The 12,034-nt window shown below is 44.1% G+C and overlaps 1 protein-coding gene and 1 pseudogene across 2 annotated transcripts; both read right to left on the bottom strand.

Moving 5' to 3' along the window:
* Positions 1–1,619: 1,619 nt before the first annotated feature.
* On the bottom strand, positions 1,620–5,748 carry rpl41 (ribosomal protein L41; the record flags this gene model as incomplete). Its single annotated transcript, XM_080001149.1, has 5 exons — positions 1,620–1,882; positions 2,727–2,749; positions 3,340–3,366; positions 3,481–3,660; positions 5,743–5,748. The coding sequence occupies 5 exons, from the start codon at positions 5,746–5,748 to the stop codon at positions 1,840–1,842; spliced, it is 279 nt and encodes a 92-aa protein (XP_079857275.1). The 3' UTR covers positions 1,620–1,839.
* A 43-nt stretch (positions 5,749–5,791) lies between these two features.
* On the bottom strand, positions 5,792–11,557 carry LOC307230712 (annotated as a pseudogene). Its single transcript has 13 exons — positions 11,439–11,557; positions 9,484–10,472; positions 9,293–9,398; positions 8,350–8,419; positions 8,162–8,254; positions 7,765–7,828; positions 7,460–7,538; positions 7,244–7,315; positions 6,999–7,131; positions 6,792–6,884; positions 6,560–6,682; positions 6,363–6,416; positions 5,792–5,854 (listed from the first exon to the last, which is right to left on the bottom strand). The product of its transcript is annotated as an uncharacterized misc_RNA (transcript).
* Between the last annotated feature and the right edge of the window lie 477 nt (positions 11,558–12,034).

The following is a 12,034-nucleotide window of genomic DNA, read 5'->3' as shown; positions in this document are numbered from 1 at the left end:
TGGTGTTTGAGTTCCTGCAGCTAAATGACTCCATCAGTTACTCACACCGTAGCGTCTCCTAACGAGGACAAGCACATATGTGAGATACTACGGATTAATATATACAGTATACAACTACAGTATACAACTATATATAGTATACAACTACAGTATATACACTATACAACTATATACAGTATACAACTTTATACGGTATACAACTATATACACCATACAACTATATATAGTATACAACTATATACAGTAGATAAATATATACAGTATACAACTATAAACAGTTTACAAATTATCATTAGGATATACCCCTTGAAATGCATCATCTCATAAAGTGAAAGTGAAAGAACATGTTTACCAGCGAGAGATGCAACGGCTGCAATTTTCTTGGCCGATTACGATTTTCATTCATTTGTATGTTCATAATAAAACATTGACTAATAAATATATTTTACTTTGTCGTCTGATCATTTTGAGTTTATATGGGTGACTGGAGAAATCAAATTTGAGTATATCCGCCGTACGTCAATGACGTATACGTCACGTGATCTGATCACGCTCACACGACAGGACAGCTGCACATACACAATCCACTGTCATTTACAGTTACCACAAAAGTGAGATTGTTGATTTTGACACGGTGTGTTTATCATTGTTAATTATTCACTATGGAACAATAATTGAACGTGAAACTGTCCCTGAGTTCCAATGAATCAGAATATGGGACTGTCACTTAGCGTCAGTATAATTCAACCTGTAGTGGACACAACATATAACCACCGTAACAAGGAAATGTTCAGTTCAAACTTCAAATGAAAGTCTCTTTCACTTTTAAGTGCAAACATACTTTTCATTGATATGTATATGGTGCTTGCCATTCCAAAATAAATTGCAAAAAAAAGTAATAAATGACCGACTCCTCTCACTGTCGTTCACTGGAAGTCGTCCTTTGCTGACCGTCCATTGAACCAACTGAATCAAATCAAACGTCTCGTTTTGAGTGACACAGGAACAGTCTCAGTCAAAACCTTTCATCACGAGCGGAGCCTGTGCACTAGCAACAAGCAGAGCAGACGCTGCGATGGCTAGAGTCTGCGCAATATGTGTAATATTGTCAGGGGATAAGATAGATCCAGCCTGTTTCCCCTTTAAGAACTTGCAAACATTTTATTTCGCTCTTTTGAGTACGAGCACAGCATCGGGCTGAACATTGAGCCGGCACAGAATGTGATCGGCCGGTCACCGCTGATCGGTGCATCTCTATTGTCCAACGTTTTGTTAAAATTACGGCTACACTGTGCTTACAACTCATTTCACAATGCAGTGGATAAAGTACCGCTGTGCTGCTGATCAGTGGATGTTGACACAGAGCCACTCCCAGGGATGTCGTTCAAATACCCAATAAATGTACGGTGTCGTTTTGTACGTGATTAAATTGCGAACTTGCATTTAATACTCCACCCGACAAAAAACAGCCACTGATGCGCAGCCGAACAACCTGCTTCTACAAGTGGTTCGTTGAGTCCCAGCTATAAAAGCCTCCAGTCGTTTCTGTAGTTGGATGCTCAACTCGGTGAAAGACGACATTCCGGTTTCAAAGCTCAAGACACCACATTACACAGCGCTGTTGGAAACCCAAATATTTATTATGGTCTTAACAAAGCAGCTTCCGTTCTGATGTCGACAGGTTGGTCAGTCTTCTTCCAAACGGGCATCGGCAGCCGCGGGAGGCACGTCCTCCGTTCGTCCAGCGGTGCGTCCACAAGGGCTCCCGAGGACGCGGGCAGCGTGCTTCAGCCGTTATGAAAGGACGACGAGGTCACGGCCGCCGGGGACGGGGGACGTCTACTTGGACCTCTGCCTCATCTTTCGCCTTTTACGCTTCAGCCTGTTTGGAAGACAGAAAAGTGCGTTTTAGGGAGACGGTGTCCTCAAAAAGGCCGACCACAGGTTTCTTAAGTAGGAGCACACATGGCAGTGTGAATAAAGTGCAAACGCACACCCTGCATTACAACTAGGAAATAAACAAGGCGGGCAAGTTACAAGTGATGGAGCAATTCCGTAAACAGGTGCATGCAGCAAATGGGTGTTTAGAGCAAGCGGCAAATGCGCCGGTGATGCTGTAGTAAATGACAGTGGCAGGTGTCCTGTCATACTAAGCGCCGTACAAATTTCCCCCCATCGCAGTACACCACTGAACCGGTGTTTACAACCGAAACCTTGATGAAAGACTAATGAGAGAGAGAAGCGGCCTGACAATACCACAGGACCCTACAAACAAATCTTAGTCACCAAAGGCCTTAATCAGGAGCTGCAGCGGTCCTTTGTGGTAAGTTAACCCAGGCGCCCGATAGGATTTAAAAACTGTCATATTTTAACATTTTCGCTCGGCTCTTTAGGTCATTTCAGATTTTTGCCCTTTGTAGCAAGTGCTCTGGGGCTTCCGTTGCAGGGCGTTCACATCTTCATGTGGAAGATTAAGATTTGATCGCCCTCAGTCGTTCAACATTGTTAAAGGTTATTCGAAAAAATATAAATATGATATCTGTGACTGTTGTAAACCTGAAGCCTACGAATTGTAATCGAGACAGGCTGGGTCCATACAGCCGTTATGGCGACTTGTCGGTAACCTGCACACAAGCCATGTTACCAAGACGTCGATTCCCGTTAAAAAGGAGCCTAAGGAGGCTGTGGGCCTCCAAGGCCGTGTGTGCAAGTAGAGAAACGCTTACCTGCGCATACGCTTCTTCCTCCACTTGAAAACAGAAACAGACAAATCAGTTAATACTTGAAAACGGCAGCAACATCACACGACAGAGTAACTAGTTAAAAGTCCCGCGAGTGACTAAACATTTGGCGACGTACACTCGGCGGTTTCACAGAGACGCCATCTTTAAACGGGAAGCTCGCACCGGGACAGACAAGATGCGAACAGACAAGATGCAAACAGACAAGCTCCAAAAGCGAAATGACTCAATAGAGATACAGAGCTCAGCTGTGTGACGAGCGAACGTCGCAAGCGCGAAATTTTGCAAGGTTTTGGTTTTGCCTGCGCCACACGTACCAGGCCGGAAAAACCAAAGAGTCAGAGCAGCATTATACTGCGTGTTGCGAGCGCCAGAGCCGGCAGCCATCGGGCCGCCGTGCTTGACGGGCCAGCCGAGCGGACGCGACCGCTCCGGGCCTCCCCCGCGAGGGGGGCGCGACCACGGAGAAGAGCCTCGAAAAGGGACAAACGGACGAACGTGGCCCGCCACGGCTGGAGGACACGCCGCGCACGGGGCACAATTCATGGGACATGCAGCCTGGCCAGAGGCGGCGATAAAAACGAGCCGCTTATCTCACCTTGGCTCTCATCTCGTGGAGATCGGTCTGAGGGGGGAGAAAGGGGAGAAAGGGGAGATCAGGGGTTATCAGGGGCTGCGGATGACTTAGAGACGCGGTGGATTCATGCGGATCCTGGCGGCGGCCATGGGGGCGACGTACCTCGACGCGGGGAGAACCTGAAAGAGGACGTGACGACACCGGGGGGGCGGTATTTATGAGGCACGCGGCCCTTTGCGGCGCAGACGCAGCGGAAGGCGTCGGAGCCGCCGCGCGTCCCGCGGGCCACCGGGTGGCGCTGTGCTCCGCCTTATTAATCACAATGAAAGCGGGGCGCTGTGGCTGCGGAGGTGGGTGACGTACGACGTATAAGGTCTTTTATTTATAGAAACAAACAAACAAACAAATAAATACAATTTCAGGATGTAATAATAATTAAACTATAATAATAATAATAATAATAATAATAACCTTTATTTGTTTCCTTCATACACACAACATGCATTACATTTACATTACATTTCATTACATTACATTTCACTGCATATATGTATGGAAGTATGTATGTGACAAATAAAAAAAATCCTGAATCTTGCAACTCAAACTGCTTTACAGTAATAGAATGAATGTAAATAGTGAGGACAGAACTAAAACGTCAAAACAAACAAGTGAATATTAGACACAACTTGATTTGGGGGTCATCAGATAAGGCCGAGACATCGTTCGTCGTTGAATAACTTGGAATGGTAATTTCTCTCCGGGCACTGCTCGGGGAGTAAGCAGCAATGGATGTTCACCGCTTTCAAACTGACCGGTGAAAAAATCGAATCGAGCCAATAACCCGTCAAGTTGTACGTCATATTCGTCGGCCCACCGCTAGGAGGCGCCACTGCGTCGCTAGGCGCTAATTAGGAAAAGCTGCTTCAAACTGCAGCGTCGGCGCTTGTGTCGGGTCGAGCCCCCTCACAACGAAATAATGACCTGAATCACATTTAAAACAACAACGACAACAACGACGACGACGACAACGACAACAGAAGTCTCTTCCAAGGAAAACAGAGACCGTTGAATCGGTATCTCAATGCAGTTTATTCAGGAAAGCAATAACTGAAGGTGTCGCCGTGTTTTATTGTTAAAGATGCTTCTTATTCCATTTGGACGCACTTGGCAGTAATTCCATTGTCCGATCGCATCATTAAAAGTAAAAAAAAAAAAAAGTAATAATAATAATAATTTAAAAAAAAATATATATATATATATATATATATGGAAACAGGAAGTTTACTTTAAATTATAATTTCAATTCAGCAATACAATTTACAGGCGGTAGTTAATATTTTTCTGCTATTATCCATTTAATGTATTATTCAATAATTATCCACTTTGCTTGATTAAGTTATATATGTATTTTTATTTATTTGTTTATTCAGTGCTCTTTCACACTTACTGTAATTTCTAGTATATACACGTACCGCAAAACAACGTGGGGGCAAGTTTGACCGGGGTTTTTGAACTAGAGGCTGGCTTGACCGCAGTTTCAAAACGCGTAGCAATAGATACTCAATGCTGCCAAAAGTCCTTTTGTGACCCATTACTCCATTATCAATAACTCCCAAAGCAAAATATGAAAATTATATTGGCAAGTTGCAAATGATCACAATTTAGTTTTTTGCATTTTGCTTTGGCTGTACTCCACTTCCTGTATGTTCCGGAAGAAAACAGATTTGACTTGCCAAAAGAGGCAGAAGGAATACCTAGCCCAAGTACTCTCCAGGACTCCTGAAAAGGGCGAGAAAGGACTCCACCGGGGCCCTCAAGTGAGTAGATGGCATCTGGAGGGTGAGCTCGGGACACAGGGCTTCACTGCTGAACCCTTCGGAGGTGTTGTGGGCCCATCAGCGAAGCGTTGAGGAGAGAGGGTGCCCACGTGGTAACCCACAAGATGCCATCACTCACTTGCCAATCCCGCAGAGTCTAGGCAGCATGTCTCACATGTATTACCATCTAGTCCTACATAACAGATCTGCCCAAAGATAACCCAAGAACCCATAATACGGTTTAAAAACATCACTTCCTTACACCCTGAAGAAAAAGCTATTTCAGGTATAATTTCACAAATAAATGTACCCATTATTCAACAGATAAATAGTTAGATATGCACAATTATATTTACTGGAATATTTCTTGAAGATAATTTTTTACAATGTTCTTTTGCCATGCACTAGTAGCATTTGGCAACAACCACTTAAAAAAAACATTTAAGACAAGGAAAAAAATAGTGATTCCTATGCAGTAAAGGGTTAAGCATCACAGAAAAACTTTTGAATATGTAATTTAAATGAAGACATTTAAATTACATATTCAAAGTTTAAATAAATTGGACTCAATTCGGAAAGTGTGTCAAGGGATATCTCTGTCATATACCTTCATCTTGTGGTCCTTTGGGGAAGGGAGATGTGTGGCTAGATATCAATTACTCTGCCTTCTCCATGGTCTCAGTTGGCTGTCCAGTAGCATTTTCGGCAGTCTTGGAGGCCTAAGAATAGCAAAGAGCGTGTTATACATTTATATTAAATCTGTGCTGGTAGTCCATGATCAGGCAGGTGAGTGGCTGAGAAAGTCTCCCTGTAACAGAAGTGCAGGATTTAGAATTTACAAGTAAAAAGTATTCACACACACACAAAAAAAAAATCCAGTTTATACCAGATTAAGCCCCATAGCAATGGAAAGCAAAGGGGAAACAATAAAAACAAATAAACAAACAAACAAACAAACAAACAAACAAAAAAATAAAAACAAATAAATACATAAATAGGGAATTGCGGATCTGCATGATTCAAGTGGGTCACATTTTCAGGACGGAAAAATCCAGAATTCCAGATTAATGTGGAAAAATCACATCCCTGGTTTTATATTGTCTTTTAATCCTTAATGCATATTGAAAAATGACAGACGGACTCTCAAAACCTTCCAGCTAAACTCAAATTCTTAAAGGAGTATGCAATAATCCAATGAACTAGAGGACAAGGCCGTGACCAACGTACCTTCTTCTTCTTTTTCTTTTGTGCTTTCCGGCTAGCAGAGCTCTGTAGCAAGGTCTGAAAAATAAAAAAAATTAAAGAAAAATAAAAACTGGGTATGCCATTTTATGTCAAGAGGACCCGACGTTTCCCCGCGGTTTCCTGATGCCCGTGTGACTAAAATGGGTCTGGATGTTGACGCTGTGGGCTCCACGTCTTACCCGGAGCGCTGCATCCTGCACCCCGTACTCCGACTTGTAGAGCTCTGGCTCAAAGGCTGGTGATTCGATGCGGTCCGTTAGCCATCAGCAGCACGGTGAATTCAAACTGGGCCCCAAACTCACCTGAGACGAGACGGAAACAGGCGAGGCAAATGTAAAAAAAAATTAAAATCGAAAGCGGCTGTTAAGTAAGGACGGTGTCTAAATGAAGCCCGGGGTGAGAGGTGGTCGCCCTCTTTCTCGTGGAGCACGCTGAAAGGCTGCAGCAGCTCGTGCTCGGCACACTCCACCACCCAGAGACGCCTTGGCCTCGTCCTCAAAAGCCCTCGGGGGTAAGGAAGAAAAATACGGCTCTAAATAATACAACAAATAACTCGACCCGGAGAGTCGTAAAAAAAAGTGTTCCGCTCGAACCCGACAGATCGGGACGGTTAAATACCGGAGGGTGAACGGCATCGTGTCGAAGCGCCGCTCCACCTCGCTGAGGAATGTGCGGGAGGTCTTCATCTTCAACCCGTACTGCTTACTAGGGTCTCTCTTGTAAACGGTGATCTGTGACCTGCGTCCCGAGCCTTAGGCCGAGAGCGCGGAGAGGCCGGAGGGAAATCAACTGTGTGGATTATCTAAAGTGTTATACTCGTTGAGGTAAGGGTGAACAGAGCAAAAAAAAAAAAAAAAAAACACCTTCCCTTCACCGGTGCCATTAGTACGTCGACAGCATAGACTTCATGCACCTCTGCCTTTTCATGGTCCTTCCTATCAGCAAACGGTAACGGACAAAAAAGACGGAACGCACGCTCACTTCCATGAGTGAAGTATGATGTTTCAGGGACATTTATTTGAGGAATGTGTGACCTCATTAGGTGATGGACACAATGAAGAGTGACGAGAACTCCTCACCGTTGTTGTTCTGTTGGGTTTTGAATGATGGTCTTCTCACCGTCTATGAGGTGCTGCTTCAGCCGATGAGACAGCATGCCTTCAAAGAAACACGAGGTTGGACAGGAACGCTTTTTTTTTTTTGTTTATTCACCAATTCATTGATATTGTCACTCTCCTATGGTGGCAAAGGTTTCAAGTGCAAGCAGGGGAGGCAGGGTTTGTTTTTTTTTTTGTTTTTTTTCACCCGTGTTGTACATATAGAGATATTCAGATTCTAAAACCTATAAAAAACAAGCACTTCTTTCGATATGACATGACCTTACCCTCAATGGCAGAGCATTTGAATGATTGAGCTATCTTATTCCAAGCCTCTGTGACCTGGGTGTTCTGAGAGAAGATAAACGCAGGACAATATGAACATTCGTTGAGAAAATATGCATGAGAGAAGAGAAGAGAAAGTCAGAGCTTAGAGCCAACACCAAGATTCTCATTTGCATCCGCTGATGTTCCAACTTCGAGAAGCGACATTATAATATCAAATATGTAAACCAATGATCCAAGTTGGATTCCGTCTCGCATTTATGGTATTTTCATAAAGTGTCCCAAGTGTTTCTGGAACATGTCCACAGGTCTTCATCCAGTAAAAACACTGCTGCATAATGTCTCACAGGCTATAAAAGTCAGTGTCGCTGCACTAAAAGGAAGGAGAGAACCGGTTACCTGATTTCCAGGTTTCACAAGACGCGGAGTGGCTTCTGCACACAAGTGGGCGGCTTTGATTACATCAGCTTTGCGCCCTGTAATGGGATTCTCCTGCACACGGGGGAATGAAATGTGATTAAAATACATCAGAGTAAACGGCGACAAAATGCTACGGGCAATTGGGGATAATAAAATCTCAACCCTACCTTACTGGTTCCCACAACAAAACCGTGAGCAACATTTGCAATAAAGCCATCCACGTGAACCCCCAGATCGCTACAGAAAATCACAGAGATCAAAAGATGAGGACAGACCGAAATATGGTACATCCGGATCAAATCTGGACGTGCTTAAATTCAAAAGATTTTCTGTTTTAAATTCGGAAACAACCAGCTGCCGAATAAATGAACAAAACAAACAAAAACACAACAAGCAGGCATGGTAATAGGGGTGAAATATAAATCGGAATTGAATGTAACAGTTCAGTCCAGAACACATACTTATTTCAAGGTAAATGCATGCAACCTTTGATTTTACACTGGCAAAAACCAAAAAATAAAAATGGGGAAATCAAATTAATTACAAATCAACCACTAATTATGGAATTACAGACACACACACGATTTGATTAAATAACCTGTATAATCACACAGGTCCTACATTATAATTAGTGATTCAAAAACACTGCAAGTGCATATCTATACACAATGACATCGAGACACACAAAGCATCAGAGTGACAGGGACAGGTGGCAGTACAACAACTAAAATGAGGAAGCTTTGCAAACATCAAAGGTTCCATATCAGAACGGCAAAAGATGGAGTTTAACAAATTTCGGGTCATCAAGGAGAAAACGATATCACTCGAAACGGCGTGAAATCATTGTCGTGCTGGAAAACGACTTCCAACCTTAATTGTCGTCTGCCACACAGGACAGGAAGTCAGCACGTTTTTAATGGAGGAGACATTCAACAAAGAACAACCCCCCAATGAACGACAAGACTGAAGACAAGACTGAAGACAAGACTGAAGACAGGACTGAAGACAGGACTGAAGACAGGACTGAAGACAAGACTGAAGACAGGAGAACACACTTGTAAAAGGCAAGACACGAGGGAGAGTAGCGGCGCTGTCGAGCGGGATGCCTACATTTTTACCAGATCCCCATCTTTAAGTGTGTGGTCAGGGTCACTCTTCAGGGGAGAGAAGTGGAAAACACAGTTATTGACTGAGACGCTGGTGGGAAAGGCAACGCCTGGAAGAGGGAGAACAGAACCACCACAGTCTCAATTTAAAAACGAGCCACAGTAGGCGGGATTAAACACTGTCACCACTGTCACCACTGTCACCACTGTCCCGACTGTCATCACTCTCACGACTGTCACCACTGTCACGACTGTCACTACTGTCACCACTGTCATCACTGTCACGACTGTCACCACTGTCACCACTGTCATCACTGTCACGACTGTCACTACTGTCACCACTGTCATCACTGTCACGACTGTCATCACTGTCACCACTGTCATCACTGTCACGACTGTCACTACTGTCACGACTGTCATCACTCTCACGACTGTCACCACTGTCACCACTGTCATCACTGTCACGACTGTCACTACTGTCACCACTGTCATCACTGTCACGACTGTCATCACTGTCACCACTGTCATCACTGTCACGACTGTCACTACTGTCACGACTGTCATCACTCTCACGACTGTCACCACTGTCACGACTGTCATCACTGTCACCACTGTCACCACTGTCACGACTGTCATCACTGTCACGACTGTCACCACTGTCATCACTGTCACCACTGTCACGACTGTCATCACTGTCACGACTGTCACCACTGTCATCACTGTCACGACTGTCATCACTGTCACGATTGTCATCACTGTCACGACTGTCATCACTCTCACTACTGTCACGACTGTCACCACTGTCATCACTGTCACCACTGTCATCACTGTCACCACTGTCACGCCTGTCATCACTCTCACAACTGTCACCACTGTCATCACTGTCACCACTGTCACGACTGTCATCACTCTCACGACTGTCATCACTCTCACTACTGTCACGACTGTCATCATTGTCACCACTGTCATCACTATCACGACTGTCATCACTGTCACGATTGTCATCACTCTCACGACTGTCACCACTGTCATCACTGTCACGACTGTCACTACTGTCACGACTGTCATCACTGTCACCACTGTCATCACTATCACGACTGTCATCACTGTCACGATTGTCATCACTCTCACGACTGTCACCACTGTCATCACTGTCACGACTGTCACCACTGTCACGACTGGCTCTGATGCGGCCAAGTAAGGAGGGACATGGCACCGGTTAGATGTGAACAGAATGCATTTATTTACACAAAGGGCAAAAGAGATAAAATATGAAATGAAAAACCCTGCCCACCTCAAGCAGGTAAGGCAACACACACGCACACACAATAGTACAAAGCAGTGCTGCTATAAGACAGTACTACATATAGTATGCTACTATAGTATCTTATAGTATCCTGTTTTAGTATTCTATAGTCTACTAAAACAGGATACTATAGGATACTATAAGACAGTACTACGTATACAGTAGTATGCTCTTATAATATCTTGTCTTATTAAACTATAGTATACTATGGTATTAAAATAGGATACTATAGGATACTAGAAGACAGTACAGTACTACAAAGAGTATGCTACTATAGTATCTTATAGTATCCTGTTTTAGTGTTCTATAGTCTACTAAAACAGGATACTATAGGATACTATAAAACAGTACAGTACTACATATAGTATGCTACTATAGTATCTTATAGTATCCTGTTTTAGTGTTCTATAGTCTACTAAAACAGGATACTATAGGACACTAGAAGACCGTACTACATATACAGTAGTATGCTCTTATAATATCTTGTCTTATTAAACTATAGTATACAATAGTCTACTAAAACAGGATACTATAGGATACTCTAGTAGCATGCTATAGTATCTTATAGTTTTAGTAACTATAGTATACTACAGAATACCGATGACCCCACCACAGTCAGTGAACTTTTATTTTATTCCCAAAATGTGAGCACTGTGCTACCGGTCCTAAGCTAGCGGTGGCTCGTCAAGGGGCAGCTTCCTCCAGAGAACTTTAACGTTATTCACAGACGGCGGAACGGATCAACCGACCCGTCACGGTCCGGTTCTGCTGCCGCTGCTCGGTCCGTAGGGACCGTGTTTAGAGCACGTGGCCCCTGCGGGACAGGCCAACGGGGGCGGGTCACCCCCATCCCCTCACGCCCACAGCGGACGGGAACTCGCGGTTGGCGATGTCGCCTCCCATTTTATACTTCATGACAACCAAGTCGTCGGCGACGGTCCGCTCCTGCTCCTCGTCGGACATCACCCGCGGCGGGTGTCTCCGAGCGGGGTCCCGCCCCTCACCGCGTCGGTCCACGCTCCGGTTCCGCCGCCGGGGCTCCCAGAGGCTCCGCCCACTGCAGCGCCACCGCGCTGACATCACGCTTTCTGCAACCCGCCAAATTATGATGGTGCGTTCAGTGGGCCAAACGAGGAATGGGAATTTGGGAATTGGGAATTCTATTTCTGCACAAACTGATACAAAGGATAGATGACATGGCTGCGTGATGATAAGCATATTTTCATATGTGTATCTAAATCCATGAACCATATGTTTCTCTTGATTCTGCAGATTGAGGGGGGAATAAAAATCACCCATTTTTCCAAACGGTATGCATCTTTCTTCAATGAAAGTAAAACCATTATCCATATTTTTTTTATTTTACAATTAAAAAGCAGTTTTATAAAAATTACATTTATTTGTTGAAAGTTTTCCTGTGTAGATTATTTATATTATTCT

Source organism: Zeus faber (assembly GCF_960531495.2).
Source record: "Zeus faber genome assembly, chromosome: 5".
Taxonomy (NCBI): Eukaryota; Metazoa; Chordata; class Actinopteri; order Zeiformes; family Zeidae; genus Zeus; species Zeus faber.
The sequence above is the reverse complement of the archived record's forward strand: the minus strand, read 5'-3'. Positions and strand labels throughout refer to the sequence as shown.